This window comes from Zeus faber, assembly GCF_960531495.2.
Source record: "Zeus faber genome assembly, chromosome: 7".
Taxonomy (NCBI): Eukaryota; Metazoa; Chordata; class Actinopteri; order Zeiformes; family Zeidae; genus Zeus; species Zeus faber.
This window is the reverse complement of record NC_137203.1, coordinates 20312355-20332354: the sequence shown is the minus strand read 5'-3', so window position 1 is coordinate 20332354 and position 20000 is coordinate 20312355. Positions and strand designations below refer to the sequence as shown.

Below are 20000 nucleotides of genomic sequence, written 5' to 3'. Positions count from 1 at the left end.
AATGCATGAGAAATGAGCGGAGCCCATAAGAATTAAAGGGTACGACTCCTCTTATTAAGATGTAAATTCCCAGGGGAAAAAAAAAACAAAAAAAACTTGGTGGAACGAGGATACCGTGAAGTTATTGTCAACTTTAGTCTACTTAGGCAATTCCAAGGGGCGTCGTCATTGTGTTTGTGGTCGTCTAAATTAGATGGTTTTTTTTTTTGTTTTTTGGGTTGTTTTTTTTTTTCCCTCCCCCCAATTATTTATTTATTTTAACCGCAAGATCAAGCAATGTGAAGAATGCACGAGCCATAGTTTACAGAACAATTTACACTCTTGGCAACATAAACTAGTGACAGCGTACACGGGAGCCTATCATGCAAATTCAGGCTCCAACTCTGTGTACTGTCTTCCCACTCCTCTCTCTCCACCTCCCTCTCTCCCCTTACAAATTTGCACTTAACACCTTCCTGAGGAAAGGCTTCTCATTCATCAGCGCTGTTTGTCCCGGTGACAAGCCGGGCGCCTCCTGCATATCAATATCAGCTAAGACAATGCTGAGTCTCTAACCTTCAGCTAAATGTCATTCTGCTTAATCCTATTTGAAAATTAAACATTGAAAAACCTTTAGCGTGCCTTCCTTGCTCCCCACCTCTCTCTCTCTCTCTCTCTCTCTCTCGCTCTCTCGCTCGCTCTCTCGCTCTCCCTCTCTCTCTCTTTCCCTTCATGCCTGCATCTTGCACACGTGTGACATTTATGAATTGATGGGTTTTTGTGTTGTCTGTGTTTCCGCATGTGTCCACGTGTGTATTCACCAGTGGTGGAATAAGGACTCAATCCCTTTTATTTCAGGGAAAGTACAAATACCCAGACACAAAATGATAAATGGTAAAAAAGGAAAGTGGCACGTCAACATTTCTACTGAATTAAAAGTATATAAAAATGTACCTTAAGTATTAAAAGTTAAAAGTTCTTTTCTGTTACTTTTATCTAGTGCCCTGATATAACAGTCTATAATAAGCCTATTCTACGGCATAAAGTGCTACTCTAGCTTTTTTTCTGCAGATGAGTGTTCATGCAAATCCTTATTACAGTTTACTATATAAATTTAAATCCACAATTTTTTTGTGATAAAAAAAGTTGTATTCCTTATTAACCAATATTTTTGGTCGCATTTTATCTAAATGATGACATTACAAAAAAGAGTATAGTATACAGTAAAGTATACAAAAAAGTATGATTTCTAATGACCGGAGTCACCTGGGGGAGGATTTTAGCGTGAACTCGCAGGGGACATTCCATTCCATTCCATCCATTCTGTGATGGATAGAGAGAGAGAGGGCGAGGGACGGACTTAACAGATAAACAGAGAGCGGAACTAGCGGACCGATCCACCCCATATTGGCGGTAATTACCACGCTGACGGTGGCGGAGAGCCGGTGATTCAGGACGTCCGACGCGTCCAGATAGACACAGTGATGGAACTCATCGAAGGGCTCCTCATGGAGAGGCCCCGCGCCTTTTGTATGCATGAAACAGTCAGTGCCCAGCCCCCCCCCCCCCCCCCCCATCTACCACACACACGCACGCACGCACGCACGCACGCACGCACGCACCCACCCACCCACCCACCCACCCACCCACACACACACACACACACACACACACACACACACACACACACACACACACACACACACACACACACACACACACACACACACACACACACACACACACTCACACCCTATATTCAAATACACACCTATGCTATGGCTGTTTGAAGATAGGGGCGGTATATGGGGAGAAATGCGGAGGGTGTGGATAAAAGGAGACATTGGGATTGCAATAAAAATGCAATCATTTGCACTCAGATGGGTCTAGTTCTGCCGTCAGTTGGGCGAGTGAAGCGAAGACTCTTATGGATCTCATTGACCGCTGTTGCTCCACAAAGGAGCCGGCGTCTCTATTGAAATAATACGAGGGAATCACAACATCTCTGCCCTTGATGGCTTCATATTCCAGTGCACAAACAGAGAGAGAGCGGGAGAGAAAGTGAGAGAGCAAGAAAGAGAGTGAGATTCTTTGTTATTTTATATTTATTTACCTTTGGGTTAGCTTTTCTTATCTGAATATATCTATATTAATATAAATGTTTTTGATATTTTTAACAAGATTTATTACTTATATATATATATACAGTATATATTTGTATTATTTATGTAATATTTATTTATTTTATTATTTATTATTATTTCAAATGTTCTGCTTTTTTCATTTTTGGTTATATTCTTCACTGATCGTTTTCCGTCTGCTTCAGCAACGTAAAACGTACGATTCCCATCCCAAAAAAAAGCCCTTTGAAATTGAAAGAGAGAAATGGAGAGAAAGAAGCGGTACACCACCAGGAGAATGAACCGGACAGAAAAAGCGACACTGATCTGATAGGACGTGTTCCTCAAAGCTGAAAATTGGTCGGCTTAGCGGGGATTTTCAAAATAATACGTTTATTACGTTTTTGTTTGGGGATATCGCCGCGCGTTAGATTTGATGTGTTAATAGACTGACACACAGATTTACAGACAGACAGACAAATACCTACAGACACATGGTCAGGTTCAGAGTATTTGTCGCAGTGTTTGCTTGCAGCGGTGTTTGGAATCCTTCAGAGCCATCCTGCAGGAGTGTGCTGACTTGTGTGTGTTAAGTATGGTAATCATTTAAGTGCAGATGGCTCCTGTGTGTGTGTGTAGGCATTTGTTTGTGTGCGAACATATTATTTTCATTGAAGCCGTCGGTGAGTAATGTTAATGTACCACATAATATGCAGCGAGATGCCAGGAAGTTTCTCCGTGATGTAGCGAGCCAGCGCGGGTCTCCCGCGGCGATGCTGCAGGTCGGAACGCATTACGTGCAGTAGGGGAAGCTTTCAAACACTCTGGCGGCGATATTCTCACTGTATTTGTGTGAGAGACAAAAAGGAGGACAACATCAGAGAGATACGTGCTCAGTGCACATTCCTGATATAATGCACATTCCTGCTATTGTGGAAAAAACAACAACCCACATCATATTAGCTGTGGTGGAAGAAGTACTCAGAGCTTTTACTTGAAATTCCCTGACACAAAATGACTCTTAAAGTGACAGTACCCCATTGACATTTTTGCTCAAGTTCAAGTTCAAGCTCTTAAATGTATGTAAAGTATTCAAAGCAAAAGTATTTTACTTTATTTAAAAGTACTTTATTTCCCAATTTAACAGACCCTCTTATACTAAAGTAAGCCTGTAATAATAATAATAATAATAATAACTGAAATTGATATAGCGCCTTTCAAAAAACCCAAGGTCGCTTAACAGGAGAGGAAAGTTTAAAGTACTACTGTACCTTTTATTCTGGAGATTAGTGCTTAAAAATGTATAGTAAAGTAAATTGTAAGAAAAAAAATACCACCATAAACCTACCCTGTACATTTCTTGAGCTGAATAGTACTTATTTTTTTTTGTATTTTGTGAACTCTGAATATACAATATTACTTCTGAGTGATTTTCCCTCCCCTGTGGCCTATCTATCTATCTATCTATCTATCTATCTATCTATCTATCTATCTATCTATCTATCTATCTATCTGTCTGTCTGTCTGTCTGTCTGTCTGTCTGTCTGTCTGTCTGTCTGTCTGTCTGTCTGTCTGTCTGTCTGTCTGTCTGTCTGTCTGTCTGATATCCTTATCTTGCTCCTCCTCCTCCTTCTGCCCCCCCTCCTCCTCCTTCTCTTGCGCCTCCGCCTTCCCCCCCTCCCCTCCTGCTCCTCATCACACGTTCCTTCTTTCCTGTCTTCCAGGTGGGAGATGCAGGACGGGGCTGCTCTGGAAGACGAGGAACGGGCTCTGGCGGAGCAGCTGAGGAACTCCTTCCTCAGCAGCTGTGGACCCGGGGAGGAGGAGGAGGAGGAGGAGGAGGAGGCTCCAGACGCTCCTCAGACGAAGATGAAGACGGAGGCAGCTGCGGGGGAAACACCGGCGTCGCCTGCAAAGCGTTGAAAAACTCACACATGTCTGACTTTTTTTTAGAATGCTGTAAATGCTCACCATTATGTGCGGAAGTCTCCAGATGACAAATTGACTTTTTTTTGGGGTTTAGAAGTGCACCAGAAACATGGTAGCAGGACACTTTGATAGCGGCACAAGAATGAGAGTGTGTGTGTGTGTGCGTGTGTGCGTGCGTGCGTGCGTGCGTGTGTTTGGACGTATGCAAAAATATCATGGCTTTAAGTGTGTGGTTTTTATCAGTTGTGAGAGAATGTGAGACAAAATAGTGTGTGTGTGTGTGTGTGTGTGTGTATGTGTGTGTGTGTGTGTGTGTGTGTAGATGAGGGCAATGTTTTCAGACAAAATTCTTTCTACTTTTCTCGGCTGGATCAGTGACATTCTTTATCTTTTTTTCAGAGAACAATCTCCACAAACCTGCATTGGAAAAAAAGCCGAGCGAGTGTTTGTTTGCATGGGAGAGAGGGTGTGTGTGTGTGTGTGTGTGTGTGTGTGTGTGTGTGTGTGTGTGTGTGTGTGTGTGTGTGTGTGCGTGTGCGTGTGTGTGTGCTTGCGTGTGATCATCGGAGGTAGTTGGAGCTTTTTCTTTTTTCCTCTTTCTAGGCGGTGTCTGTCAGCAGACTTCCTCCTGGCTCCTGAAAGCCAAACATCAAGCGGTGCTTTTCGGAAGCCGCAGGATGTGTGTTTTTGATTACGCCGCGTCCCCAAAATGTGCCCCGCAATGTACTATCAATGGAAGAATTGTGTAAACTGAGAAAAAACATATTTTTCACATGTAGCACTTTTATTTTCTTTTAGGGTTTGTCTGTATTTTGTTATGTATGTGACGGGGATGGAATACATTAGAATTAAATGTGAAATAAAAGTGTATTCTGACTCCTCCATTGAATATTCTTCTTTTTCTCCAGTGCACCCTTCAATTCATATGGTCTTTGTGCAATGAATAAGTTATTTCTATGAAGTCTTTCCTGACGTATACACCACATGTACAGACCCAGTCATCACATTAGACACGATTTTTCATCAATAAAACATTTACAGCTCTAGAATTGAACGTGGCTTTATTTAACCTGATTTGCCATCACCCAACGACTTAAAAATACAAAGTGTTTGACAACTGAATTCTGGAATCAGGCTTAAGAGCATCAAAGCACGAGTGGTCTGTGTATACATACTTCACATGACCAAATAATCACTTTTATTTGTGTGATGCTGATTTCGCACGCACGCACACACACGCACACGCACTACCCTTTTTTCCGTCTCTTCCTAAATATTTGTTGGCTTTTCCGTTTGTGTGCCCATTGTAGAAAAGTAATGCCTTCACAAGGCAAGTGTCAGGAAAAGCTGACAGCGTGGTTCAGCGGCGTCATTACAAAGAATGATTTATCATAAAGAAAGAAAATGAATATTCTATTAGTCGGTATTCATTTGGGGATTATCGGGCACACAGAAACGTAATTTTGTCTTTTTTTTTTTTTTTTTTATACATGCTAAGCTTATTTTAGCACTTTTTTTTATTTTATTTTTTATTTTTTATTTTTTGTTTTTTAGGTAAGCAGTGTTATGCCAGGGCATTTTGACTTTTCACGTTTCCATTTCAATTGATATATCTCGCTCAAATTCTAACAGCGAATCCCCGCGGCGTAAACACTGTTCCTGCTGCCGTTTCGGATTTGTGTTTCGATCTAATCGGGAGGGGCGGATTTCGGCAGGTTCCCTTTTGGGGCGAGGTCAAAGGAAAACCCTGAACTGAGATGCGTTCGTCGCGAACAAATCTTGTGAATGACTAAAACGAATCGCAGGGGACCAAATTAATGTTCGAGGACAACAAAGGCCAAGTTGGTGTGATTCATATTGAATGTGACTGGTTTCATTCCTGACGTGAACTGATGTCCTTGCGTTCAACCAAAGTAAACAGTTTTGAGAGAAGTAAAACAGCAAAATAAAAAAGTTAATTTTGTAAATAGAATATTATATATATATTTATTTATTACACATACTTATATATATGTATATATGAGGTTAATCTGCCAAAATATATAATTTGTGGGTTAAAGTTCAAAAAGTACATTTAATAAATATGTATTTGAATAAATGAATAAATAAATAAATACATAAAAAAATGATTATATATGTATGTATATATAAAATCACACAGTTTATCTGCCAACATGTGTCATTTGTATGTGTACGTATGTGAAAATGTGGGTTCGGATCAGGGCACTGTCGAAATGGTGCTACTGTCCCTTTAAATGGACCTTCTAGTCGGTTGCCCCGGTAACCCGGAAGCGTCCCGCTCCGCTCCGCGCGCCGCAGAGTGCTTCCTGTTTGGGAAAACAACTCGGAAGCGGAGCAGCAGAGTGGACGCGCGCGTCCGGCCCGATGGTCCGTGAGTCCCAAACTAAGAGGGGGAGCGCAACGTCTCCCGCCGCTTTATAGAAGCACACGCGTGTTTCCGCAGCAGCCTGCGGAGCTCGATGCCCCCCCCCCCCCCCCCCCCCCCGTGCCTCGCCTGAGCGTTTGTTTACATGCGTGCAGCCCGCGTCGTGTTCAGGAGCCGAGCAGGTGGACGAGGGGTCGTCTTTGCACAGAACATGTTTAGAGGATCCGTGATACTCCATCCGTCACGTGAATGGTGCGGGGGCGGGTGGGGGTGATCAGCTCCAAAAGCAGTGCCAAACAGAGGAGCAAGAGTCAAACATAACACATCGAATCTAAATCAGAAGACGGTACAACAATCTAAAATATATAAACACAATAATATAAGCAAAACAATAGACAGTATGCATGTATATGAATGTGTGTGTGTGTGTGTGTGCACAGGGTTATTATTTCTGTATGTACAGTGTATAGAATGGGGGTATACTAAGAGAGCTCTATCGCTTGCAATCGTAATACATACATTTCCAAGTGAGTCAAGTACCTTATGAAACGTGCGGTAATAGGCTTTGCAGCCTGTTACCACACGTTTCACCTCGGCTGTTTTATCACCAAACCACCTTCAATCAAAACTGCACTGAGGTCTGAAATGCATGTGTAGGCTTCCCACTGATCCGTCGATATTTACGAAGAAAAGAAAAATTCTAATTAACGTGCACATACGAAGGCCCGTAAAAGCGCCGAGACGCATCCCTGTGAAACGCACAAACGGACTGCCAGTCTCGTCCGTGACTTTTGATTTTTTGTGCTTTCCGACCCAACAGGTACTGTAGGACCTCAGCGACGTGTTGGCGGCGGGAGACCCATGCGCGCTCACCCCCCTGGTCTGGTACGAGGCCTCTGCGTTCTGTGGATCACTATGGCTCAGGTGGCGGGTCAGGAGGAGAGGGAGAAAACGACGGCGCTCAAAGGTGAGATGAGAGCCACGGGTTCACGCTGAATCAAAAACAAAATCACACATTTGGTTGTGGGGGCCGGGATTGAAGGAGAACACTGGGTATCGCCCTGTAACGTAGTTATCCGACTAATTCATTGAAAATGAAATGCACTGATTATGTAATATCACGCCCCACGTTCAAATAAGTTGATAAATCGGTGTTTTGAGGGTTTGGAGCGTTTCTGACGTTGAAACTAACGTGGAAACGAATGTGGAGATCAAATGGAGGCACCTTTCTGTTGTCAGCTGCTAATATACTCTTACGGATTTGGGTGTTTTAGGTCCGTGGTTCCAACTGGATGAGGCATCAGCCCACTCATTTCCATAAAAAAACACCCCCCAAAAAACCCCACCTAATTTCTGTGTCTCCCACACAGCTCCCACATGATTTGGGGAGTTCATATCTCACATTGCATAACTTCTCCACAGCTTTTCCGACAGTGCTGGTTTTTTTTTTTCAACATTGATAAAAAAAAAAGTTTACATTTACTCTCGCCAGAGTAGCGGCTTTCCCCTCAAAGTCTAGGTTACAGGTGAAGGAATGATAAAAGCACAGTTGGCGAGACCAGGGAAAATTGTGCTATTGGCAACAGTATCCGGAGGAGCCAGAGCAAGGATATTCAAGAAAAGCTTGATATGGCTGTTTTTTTAACACCAAGAAAACCCTTCTGTGGGGAAACAGGCGTCGCTTAACCCGCGCTTACAATATTTCGATCCATTTGCCTGATCAAAGTCCTAGGACCTTTATTTTATAAATATTTGAGGTAGTTCGGAATGTGACGGATGTTTTTTTTCCAGGCGAAGAACTTAGATGTCTATAAATGTACTGGTCAGTAAAAATGAATGGATCCACGTGTTTGGATTTGGTTTCGTCCGGTACCGAAGCTTCAGGCCGAGTAGGAACTCGGAATCCAAAAGTGTGAAATGGGAAAACGGTGATAAAGCAGTGTTGGTCCATCCCCAATTTGAGACCACTTATTTGAGGGAAAGCAATTATGAGTCTTTGCCAACGACCTTTGACCTCTCCTCCGTGTGCTGTCAGACCTGCTCTCCAGAATCGACCTGGACGAACTGATGAAGAAAGATGAACCCCCGCTCAGCTTCCCCAAAACGCTGGAGGAGTTTGAGTACGCCTTCAATGAAAGTAAGTCAACTCCGGGCGTGAGGGTATTTAGGCTTTTAAAAACTATTCACAGTAAGGTCTAATCTCATTCTTTTAGGCACCTATTTTGAAAATTGAATCGATACATTTTATTCATTAGAAGACAAGATTACATGGAGCCGAAGTTTCACTTATAACTTTACCCATCATGCATTTTGCTCCGCCTCTTTAAAAAAAAAAGGTATTTATTAAAGTTAGAAGTTGGTATTTCTGTCTTTCATTTTTTAAAAGAGTGCCCCCTCGTTCATGTAATCTTAGTCCAATTCTCATCAGTATGTCATTATCATCAGATACACGAAGTTACATTCAGCCAATCATATCACAGCATCAGAGTAGGAAACCATGCCCATATAAAGAAACTACGCCCACCAATTGAGCTGAGGTTGCTTAAAATGAACCTTTCCAATTCTCGCTTGTGATTGGCTGGTGAGCAAGATTGTACCTGCCTGTCAAAAGTCAGCTCATGAATATTCATATTTTTTATGCCCTCTCAGTTCAGGAGATTAGGGATTAGGTCATTAGGGATAAAACATGATGTTAATAACTTTAAAATAAATGAAAAAATGTCCCGGAATTTTGTTCTCTCTGATCAGTGTCTGTAGACATAATCAGGTTATAACAACTGATTTATGATATATTTCAATCCACTTTCAGAATGAAACAAAGGATAAAACACAATGACAACAAATGTTTTAATCCCACTCATATTAGTTTGGAACACATACACTCGCACAACAATCTTACTCTCTTACTCTGAACAGCACTCCACCGGAGCAGGAGGGCTGCGGGTGATTGGGGTTCGACTTGCTTGGAGGACTCGCACCCCCACACCCCGCAATTTTAACTGCAATTGCCAACAGCGCACATTGAGCTCCCGGGTTTTCCGGGATGGCGGCTCGCTCGTGGGTCGGTGTTGGGGCGTAGTTGGCCGGGGGGGCGGCCGGGTGGGCCGGAGAGCTGCGGGTGCCTTCCGGGGGCCCCTGGGGGGGCCGCTTGCCCTTGTGGGAGCGAGTTGGGGTGTGGGGGGCGGCTGACGGCCTTTGCTCCCGCTGCGCGGCTTCTCTGCTGCGGGTGGTGGTGGGCCCATATATCTGGTGGCCTGCTGGCATCGGGTGAGCACACTCGGCTACGTGGATGGGCGCTCTGGCCCCCGTGGCCGGGTGCGGCGTCTGGTCGGCTGCGTGGGGCCGGGTGGGCAACACCTGCTTTGAACACACCCCAACACCGTCCTGGTTACGTTCCTCTCCTTTTCTTCCTCATTTTCTGCCATAACTATGACAGAAAGAGGCCACGTGACCAGTTGCTCTTCCAGTTTTCCTGGACTTAATTAACTCTGTTTTTCCTGATTTTTATGTTTTTCAGTGGACTTGTTGTAGGTTCTATGTTTATTTCTCTCACCCGTGGTGATTTTCCCCCTCTTGGAGTAGTTATTAGTTGTTTATCGACCCAAACATGGTAAAATAGTTCCTCAAAGAGGGGAATTGGTGGGTGGTTCTGTACAATAAAAAAGCTGCGCTCTTATTATCCCACAGGTCGTCCACAGAACAGAGTTATTGCAGCAGTTCTTGATGATTTAAGAATTAATAAAGAGGTGCATTGCAGGTTGAGAACTTGAACTCCACTTGCAGACTAACTCCTGTCCTAGATGCAATGGCATACAAACACTCAGTGCTGTATGCCCAGCATGCTGACAGCACAGGTTAAACAAATAAAAAATAAAAAGATAGGTTCCCTAAAAACTCAGAATCTGTTAAATGACCAATCCTCTTGTGAAACAAGCATTTGAGACTGTGTTGGAACATTAAAGCAGCTGCAATGCTTTCGCCAGTGCCTCGCGTGCATCAAACAGCTGTGGCCGTTGAATGCGCTTCAGTCTTTAATTACGGTTTTATTCCGAGTAATTTCACTGTTGTTGAATTAATGACGTAAAAAAACTGTCTCCATGTTCAGCGTGGGGTGTGTGCGTGCGTGCGGGCGGGCGTGCGTTTGGCAGTGGAGAGCAGAGCTGGGGCCACACGATTGTAACGGCTCCTTAGGATTCTCCCCTGGATGATTTTCACCAAAACAGGCGGAAAGGGAACAAAACAGAGTGTGATGGTGGCCATGTTCTTGTCTCTTAGTATTCTGCAGGTGATAGGGAGTCTCTGGCTCTCCTGGCATCCTTTCTCTCCCCCTCTCTCTCTCTCTCTCCCCCCCCCCCCCCACCTCTTCCCTATGCTTTCTGTCAGTGTCTCCGCTGGCTGAGCGGGGGACATGTTGTGTACTCTACGGCCCGTCAGTAACCTGCTCAGCCTTGGCCTCCATCTGACGGAGCATTTGCATAACTCTAAGAACAGAGCCAGCCCCCCCTCCCCCGCTTCACCCCCTTCACCCCCTTCACCCCCTTCACTCCCTTCACTCCCCCAACCCCCCAACCCCCCAACCCGCCACGGACCCTCCGTCGTTTTTTTTTTTTTTTTTTTTTTTTTTTTTAAAGCTCATCCCTCTGGTCCTTTCTGTCACTCTTGCCTTTTTGCTTTCTTCTTTTTCCACGCTAGTTCCCACCGACACACACACACACACACACACACACACACACAAATACACACACACACACACACACACACACACACACGCACGCGCACGCACACGCACACACGCCATATATATTCATATTTCCCAATGTGTATTCTCTTTTCTTAAAAAAAAAAAAAGGGGGACATTGTTTCCATTAAAGCGGCCCCGGCCCCTTGAGTGCCGTGGCCAGTCAGCTGGCTCTCCGTCACGCGTCTCTACGGCGACGCCGCTCCACTCTCCTCGTCCGAGGCAGGTGGAACCAAAATGTTAATTTGACCATGTAATGGGAGGGAATACGGACGTGGCCTGTGTACAATGGTTCTGTAGGTATCTTAATCACTGAAGATGATGGCTTCATCTCGCCGGCCTCGCGTTTTTTTTTTTTCCATTACTTGAAATCCAAGGTTATGTACACCTAATTAAGCGGCCAAATTGAGAACAGAATGCTAATTATGGCCCGTAAAGGAAAGGGGTGGGGGGGGGGGGGGTAAAGAGGAAGAAAAGTTGAGAAAACGGTATTCCTCTGAGGACGCACTGTATTTTGGGAGGTGGGGAGCGACGGAGCTGATTCCCCTCTCTCCCCCGACACCCCCCCCCCCCCCCCCCTTCATACACGCCGTCACCATCACGCCCTAACCCTCACTGTAAGGGGTTTCATTATACTTCCTCCTTTTTTTCCCCCTACTGTTAGGCAACAGTGTTTAGATCCTCAGCCCCTTCCATGAATGCATAATTGATTTCTTCAAGGTACCTTTTTTTTTTTTTTTTTTTTTATGCCTCCCGCCCTTTTTCTCTCCCGCTCTGCCTCTCAGGCACCGGCGCTGCTTTTAATATGAGGTGATGGGGAAAAGCAAGGAGAGGACGAGCGTTACACGTGGCCTTAACAACCATCCTGCAAAGCAATCCCTGTAATACATGTATTACATGTACTGAGTAGTACGATGTATTAGCCATGCAAGGATTTATCACAGCGATAGCGCATTAAAAATAGGAGCAATTTAAAAGAAGGGCTGGTTAAAATGCAACAACAACCCCCCCCCCCCCCCAAAAAAAACACTTATGTATTCCATTATCTTCAAAAGATATTCGAAATATTTATTTATATCTTTTAGCTGGGATCCCTCTCATCTCGCAATAACTGCGAAAGTATGGGAGCCCCCTGGCTGTTTGGGTTAAGTATGTGTACAGTACTTTATTTTTTCCCCCCACTGGTTAAGCTCCTCCTTGGTTTCGCAGTCGTGAAGGTCAAAATTAAATTTAACACTCCTTAGTGTTTTTTATTGGGTCCCGGCGTCAACGGCAGGATCGATGGGCTCATTGCCGAAGCAGAAACGTCGGGGTTGCCACGGCTGCAACATGGGTAATTGGTTATTAAAAAAAAAAAAAAAAAGGAGGGGGGGTGGAACAAATAGATAAATAACAAGAGTACTAATAGTCCCGAACTTTTATCCCGTGTCTCGTGTGTGTACTATGTGTGTTTTTTGTGCGTATGTTTGAGTGGATACACTGAAGACTGAGAATTTGAAAGTAGTCTCCACGGAGTACAACAAAATGGCCCGAGGCTGCAATGCCACCTATCTCTGTGTGGTATTCACTCACTATAGTCCTTGGTGGGTGAACTGGAGGGAACAGGGACGAAGAGAAAGAGAGAGAGAGAGAGAGAGAGAGAGAGAGAGAGAGAGAGGAAAAAAAAAAAAAAATGAACAGAAGAGCATGGTGGTTGGCGGTGGCGGGGGCATCTCTTTGCACCAGCTGTCCAGGTCCGGTCTTGCCAGACTTCCCAGAAGGCCGTTGGAGTCGTGACTGCAAGAATGCTGCGTCCACAGGCGCCGTACCTGCCAGATGGGGGCGGGAGGGATGGAGGCAGCGCAGGGGGAACAAAGGGAGTAAGAAGTAATGGCAATCAAATAAAGACGTGGTGAAGGTCAAGGCAGGTTGGCTTCGTTTGGCAGGTTGGACCACGGTGCGGCTTGCCAGCAGTCGAACCCAAATCACACGCGCTCGCACACCCGCACACACACATACAGAATGTCATGCGTTGCATAGTACAGAGACCATATCAGGTCTTTAACTATTGGTATTTTATATTTGTACATTTGGATGGTGAAATGGGTTTTTAATTCACAAAGTTCCTTCTCTCTGTCTTCCTTCCTCAGAGGGTCAGCTCAGACACGTGAAGACAGGAGAAGCCTTTGCGTTTAACGCCAGAGAGGACCTTCACCGCTGGAACCAGAAACGCTATGAAGCTCTTGGAGAGGTGGGTGACTGACGTTCGCACAAACCGCAAAGTTTTGTCGGACGTTTTTTTCCGGCCTTTTCATCCCTTTTTTTTCCCCCGTGGAAAATGTCCTACATGCCAATGCACTTACTGCTACTGTAGTAGTACAGTTTTACTCTTTGCCGGTGCCATTTTAGAGAAGTGGTCCTCAGTTCTACACGTTAAGAGCACAAGTGGCCTGAGGTTTCGAGAACCTCCCAGGTCCCATGTCCTCAGTCATAGTTATCCAGCGTCATGTGTTTGGGAGGAGCCTTGTCTGCTGTAACTGGACCTGTACCTAGAAAAAATTGACAGTTGTCTGTAGTTTTAAATTGCTGTATGTCCAAATGACAAGGATGGACGTTATGTTATGTTGTTCCAAACGGGACGTCGAGGAGTCCCAGCAGCCCTGGCTTCTTCCGCACGTGCCCTAATCGGTGTATAGCTGCGTTATTTGTCCTTTCATGTTTAAGAAACTACAAAGGTCCTTTGAAAAAAAAAAAAAAAATGTTCTCAGTTTTATTTCCCTGTGCCTCAGAACAGATAGGCGTCCTAAAATATACGCCCTGCTTTTATTAGTCTCCACTTGCAAAGAAACCTGCTGGAGACAAAGAAGGCCACTTTAGTTCTTTTGTGTTCCAGACACTTTCTCCCACCATCTAAAGGGGATGTTGGACTCAACATATGGGACGTGATTAGGAAGAGAAGACTTTTGAACTGTGTGAACTAAGGCAGCAAAGAGACGTGCCTCAGCCATTAGAATAGAACATTTATGGAATAGCTTGACAGATTGAGAGGTACGGATGCGTGTCCTGTTGTCCAGGTCCTTGTCGGGAGCGAAAGACAACTTCTTGATCAGTGCGACACATTTCAATGAGACGCTGTGAGACAGACACGCCCCCGTCTGCAATTGGTCCGAACGGTCACATGGATAGCGGTATGGACAGTATGGACTGGATGATCAGGGATGGCGAGGTTTAAATGTCTTTTACCTTTACCTTGTACTACATTTAGACCCTATAGCGTAGTTAATGGTCACGGCAGCATCACGCTGGTCACCCTGAAATAGCACCCTATTGTACTGCAGTATTTGTTGTGCAGTAACTTTCCTGCATATTGTCCCTAGCTTCCAATTTGTACAGCCATCCAATTGGGTTCCCTTATGTTCATCCCAAAGTTCACCTCCTCGTAACTCCCACAGTTCCACCACATGCAATATGCATAAAGATAATGAGACAAATGTTGTTCTTTTGTAATCTTTCTTATTTATTTATTTTTATTCATATCCCCCCGCTATTTTGCTTTTAATTGTTGTGCTCATTCTTTGAAGTTCAAAGCAAAGCGATGGACCCATTTGTGGGATTACCTGTTTTTTTTTTTTTTTTTTTTTTTTTTGTTATTATTCCTAATGCAGGTATAGTTCCTTTGAGATCCAGCCTTGTGTGAAGGCTTCCCCCCCACCCTTTCTTTTCTTCTGCATGCTCAGCCGCTATCTCCCGACATCTAAAAGGTCTGCAGAAGCAAACATTTGGTAGCAGGTGAGCGAGGGCCCTGGAAGAACACAGAGACATTTAAACTAGCTGAACCCGGGCATCCGAGGGGGGCCAAAGATTCGGAAGAAAGAACGAAATCATCAAGGACGACGTATGCTAATTTTATTCATTTTGTCCTCCTTTTTTTTTTTTTTTTTTCTCTCCTCCTTTTAAATAACAGGCGGAAGCATCTTCTTCACAGGAGAATAAAAGGAAAAGGTGTCAATCAGAGGGGTTGATATGAGCTTGTATAATGAGAGGAGATTTTGAGCCGTGCTGCGGGAGATTAACTGTCTGGATATAAAGAGCAGTACCTGAATAAGCGTGATAATCCATCTGTTGTTTTTAGGTCTTAGATGATTCACAAAAAGGAATACTGTACCTCTTCGGTGCGCCCCGCACAAATACAAAAGCATGTTCCCTTAGCGGTTGAGAAAAGGCTCGCCATTATAAATAGACAGAGACGCTGAATGGTGTATCTTCTGTAGGCAAAGTAGGTTACGGCACTTTGTCAGCGCATTTCTGTGTGTGTGTGTGTGTGTGTGTGTGTGTGTGTGTGTGTGTGTGTGTGTGTGTGTGTTGACGTGTGCGCTTACATGCGTTGTGTGCCTTTGGATGACACACCGGGGTGTATTTTTACCTGAATAGCTATCTTTATGCCATTGTGCGTCCTCTTTCTCAGTTCATCTCTCTCTTTTTCCTTTCGCTCTCGGTCGGGATGACAGACTTTTTCCCCCGCCACACAGTCGCTTTCGGCGCCGACAGAACGGCGACTTGCGTAGGCAGACGTGCACCCGCTCTGGCGGGTGCACGTCGAGCCGTTGAAGGTTTCCGCGAGAGAGAGAGAGAGAGTGGGGGTAAAAAAAAAAACTAGATGGAGCCCCTCCGCCGAGAGGCCCGCCGTGGGGACAATACCGCTCCAGAACGACCCCCATTGCCCTCCATCAGCCAGCCACCTGAAAAGGGGTCTCACCTACCCACAATGCATCCTGGGAGTCTTTCAGACTCGGAGCAAGGACGGGAGGAGCCCTCAATGCGTCCACCCCTGGCACTGTCGCTCTGTCACTCTGCCTCCTCCCCTCTTCCGTCTTTTATTCTGTTTTTTTTTTTTTTTTTTCTCTTTACGGCCCTCCGTTGGGTGCACAGGCGTGTGTGTCTGTGTGTGTGTGCGTGTGTATGTGTGTGTGTGTGTGTGCGTGCATGCGTGCGTGGCGTGCACATGTACATGTGTGTGTGCTTATGTGGCGGAGATGGCAGCTGTATTGTCAGACACATCACAGCACCAGATGTCCAATTTGCACTTCAGCCTGGTCTGAATGGAGGGATGGAAGGAGGGTGGATGAGGAGGAGGTTGGTGTGGTGGCCTCCAAGCAAGAGGAGAGGCAGAGCGAGTGACTTCAGGTTGAAATGCAAGGGCATCTTATTATGGGGGAATTCTGGTCCCACATCACACACCAACTCGCACGCGCGGTGCTATATATTTTATTTTGAATGCAAAGACGAGACGATGAAGGTGATTCGGCGGAGCTCACGTTGGCGACTCTATTTGAGGTCTTTATCCAGGCCTATCAACATATTGCACCGCAAGGAAAGGAGTGAGGCGTTCTTAAAAGTTCAGGCGGACTGCAGTCGTGCTAATGCGTCCCATTGCAAGTCGCCATGCACCATTTAATAATTAGTTGTATGAAGTCGCGAGTTTGGGAAGTTATGGCGTGGGTCGTTGCCGGTTGCTGGCATTACATGCAAAAAGGTTTTAGCGTGTAGTACCAGCACCTTGCAGGAGGTAGAGCGCCAGTCAGAAAATGGGCTCCAAACAAGGGATCCGGCTCCAAAATGTCCGAACCTTTATTGACCTTGTACTTGGACTTGTTACTGTGCGTATTCTGGCTGTGGCATATCTGGCGCGTCCCCTTGTACTTACAAAAAAACACGACGGAAACACATCTCCTTTTCTGCCACGGGAGTATGAAGAGGAAGTTCTGTCAAACCCGAGCCTCTCAGAGGCTCTTCTTGCCTGTGTTTCTTTTTTCATCAAACCTACACATTGACTTTTTCTGTGCGTTAGCAATACATTCAACCCCTTTTCTGTTGCACTTCCTGGTGGCTGGGAGCCTCGTAGTAGTTGCGGTCGTCGTATGAGTTTTGAGTGCCATTTCTGGTTGTTGCCCCCGCCAATGGCTGTCGGCGCTGATCTGCTCAGTGGCACCAGGTCACCTCAGCCTTGTAGGTGTCAGTCGTGGTCTTAATTTGTGTGATACAGTGATGAATCTCTCTGATAGGAGACACGCCGAGGCTCTGGCCCAGATGGAGATCTATAAGCTGTTAATAAATGAGGGTTCTCTTTTTCGCTGCCTGCATCTGTGGATTGGCAGCCACTCAGAAATCCATGTGCATGCGTCTCCTGCATTCACAGCCGCACACACAGACACACACACACACAGACACACACACACACAGACACACACACACACACACACACACACACACACACACACACACACACACACACACACCGAATATTGTAATTAAGTAAGGCTAGCCAGATGGCTGAATTAGAAAGCTTTCTCTCTCTCTGTCTATCTGTCTCTCTCTCTCTCTCTCTCTCTCTCTCTCTCTCTCTCTCTCTCTCTCTCTCTCTCTCTCTCTCCCTCCCTCTCTCTGCATTTCCTACTCGCTCGTATGATCGTGCACACACATTTTGGAGGTGCAGTACATGAATGGAGAGTGTGTGTGTCTCTCCTGCAGTTGGAGACAGGCAGCCAGCGCCGTACCCAGAGGGAACAGTTCTGTGCACCAACACACACACACACACACACACACACACACACACACACACACACACACACACACACACACACACACACATACACGCACGCACGCATGCCCAAACCCAGTCGCTGGCCACTTTAATGGCGAGCTAAGGGGACGTCTCTAAAGAGGGACTCTAAATGACAGCTGTCTGCCCCGATTCACTGGCTGCCATCACTTCACCACTCACCAAACACTTTCCAATACTATAATACTGGTGGCAGAGAGAGAGGGAGGGGGCGACAGAGGGGGAGAGAGAGAGAGGGAGAGAGCGATCTACTACTGACCTGTGTCAATTATATTTAATGCCTCTATATAACTGACTAACTAACGAACAGGATTTGCTTATCAGCAAGAACATTGGCAGTTTAATACAATGCTCCACCCACTTTAGGGCTGCAGATATTCCTCTATTATCTGATTCAAATTTGTATGCTTTATTATTTTCAATTTTTTCGAATACATTCACATTTTAATGCTCAAATTTTGTTGGTGGCGGGAGGGTTCCGCATGGTTCCGCAGCTCGGTCAGAGTGATCTTTTCTCCAAACAAAGCAAATAAAAACTCTTGATATATTTAATTGACGCTGTTTCCCGCTGCTGTGGAGCAGATCACTGAAAAAAATCCTGCCCGTGTTCTCATGGTCCGGTGGCCAATGCCCCACGGCCCAGCGCAGTCCGCAAGCCGGCGGTTGGGAACCTCTGCACTAGAGGACATTCGGTGATGGCCGGCTTTATGTCCCACTTTCATCACCACATCTGTGGAATTATCGGACTTTCTGGTCAAAGGCGCAGCACTCTCCCTTGTACACACGGTGAAATACCGGAGGAGAGGGGAACGCGCCGTGCGTCTCCGCCGATGTGGACTTTGCAAACTGTTACCGGGAATATTTCTCTCTAATGTGTGTTCACTGTGCAACTAACTGGATGAACTTATATTAAACTCTATTGCTCATCACCTGTGTATTGATTCGCTAACGTTAGCCAAAACATTTCTTAGCAATTAAATAAATAAATCAGATTTATTTATTGGCAATTTCAGCATTCGAATAGTTCAATTTTTTTTAAATTTAAATTAAGATATTTTTTTCCTGCAGCCCTAAACCCCGCTTGCCACAAAAGGATGCTGTGTTTCATTGGAACTCGGAAATCAGTCATTCTGAGTCGGTCGTTCCCACTCTTAAGCTGAATGTGTTCCATTGCTTCTGTGAAGGAAAACGTGGGCGCAAAACCTAAGTTAATACAACAGGAAAACTACAGAGTAGTTTAAAAATCAAAGTTAGAGGACTTTTCAAATAAAAACCCATACAAAAGGAGCTTTGTTCCGCCATGTTGCCTTGACATCAGGTCTGTTATCTCAGCAAACTCGGGTCCAAGCGATCTGCCCACAAATTCCGACTCGGAAGTTTCGGATTTCCCGACCCCCCTCGAGCGCGGCACGGCCGAGCGTTTTCCGCGAGCCGGCCGGAAGGAGCCCTCTATACATTTTTAACCGACGCTTGTCTTTTTTTTGTTCTTATTTTTGTCATCCACTGCACAATTCTGTTCAAAAGAAAAGGCACAAGACACCGGAGAGTCCACACGGGTATTTTTTACGACAAGACGCGACTGAGCCCGTGGGGAATGACAGTCTGGACCCCAGGAAACCACGCTGCCTTTCAAAAGAACGCCTCTGATTAAAGAGAGTGGGACGGAAAGGAAGTTAGGGGCAGATCGGCGTCGGTGAATAGCGAATTGACCTTTTTACGAGGACGTCATTGGGACACTTTTAGGACTCGGGCTCAGATATGAGTCATTACCACAAGGTCACTGTCGTGCTGCCTGGGGAGGGTGGGGGGCTGTTTATATAAAGTCAAAGAGAAAGACTAGTTTGAGTGATGTGCCATACATACCCTTCTCTCCGCTCTCCCCCTCGCTTTGTTTCTCACACGGATCAACAGATTCCCCCCCAAATCACAACAATAGGCCCTAATTTAATACCACCGTCTGTTGGTACACGAGGCAGACTTAAAATAAACAACCTTTTTATTGCCTGGTACTCTGGAGCTCATTGTCTTGTTTCTCTTGTTCTCTCTCTCTCTCTCTCTCTCTCTCTCTCTCTCTCTCTCTCTCTTCATCTCTCCCTCTCACTTGTGTTGTGCAGCAGCATTGTTCTGGGGATTTTCTTCTTTCCTGTCTTCTTTTTTTCCCCCCTCTCTCTCTCTCACTCTCACTCTCTCTCCCTCTCTCATCTCTATTCTCTGGAAAAGAGGGGCTTCTTCTTTCCTGGGTGCAGTTAC

General features: G+C 45.4%; 2 protein-coding genes across 2 annotated transcripts in view; both read left to right on the top strand.

The window, feature by feature from the left end:
* The window catches only part of kiaa0825 (KIAA0825 ortholog), a gene marked incomplete at its 3' end in the record, with an annotated part of 135950 nt that extends 131928 nt beyond the window's left edge, over window positions 1-4022 (top strand). Inside the window, exon 23 of the mRNA XM_080004249.1 lies at window positions 3824-4022. Within this exon, the coding sequence (XP_079860375.1) occupies window positions 3824-4022 (199 nt within the window). The remainder of the gene's footprint in view (window positions 1-3823) is intronic.
* Window positions 4023-6691: 2669 nt separating this feature from the next.
* arb2a (ARB2 cotranscriptional regulator A) overlaps window positions 6692-20000 on the top strand; it is a gene marked incomplete at its 3' end in the record, with an annotated part of 168205 nt that continues 154896 nt past the window's right edge. Inside the window, exons 1-4 of the mRNA XM_080003917.1 lie at window positions 6692-6760; window positions 7235-7381; window positions 8450-8551; window positions 13282-13382. Of these exons, the coding sequence (XP_079860043.1) occupies window positions 7276-7381; window positions 8450-8551; window positions 13282-13382 (309 nt within the window). The 5' untranslated portion in view covers window positions 6692-6760; window positions 7235-7275. The remainder of the gene's footprint in view (window positions 6761-7234; window positions 7382-8449; window positions 8552-13281; window positions 13383-20000) is intronic.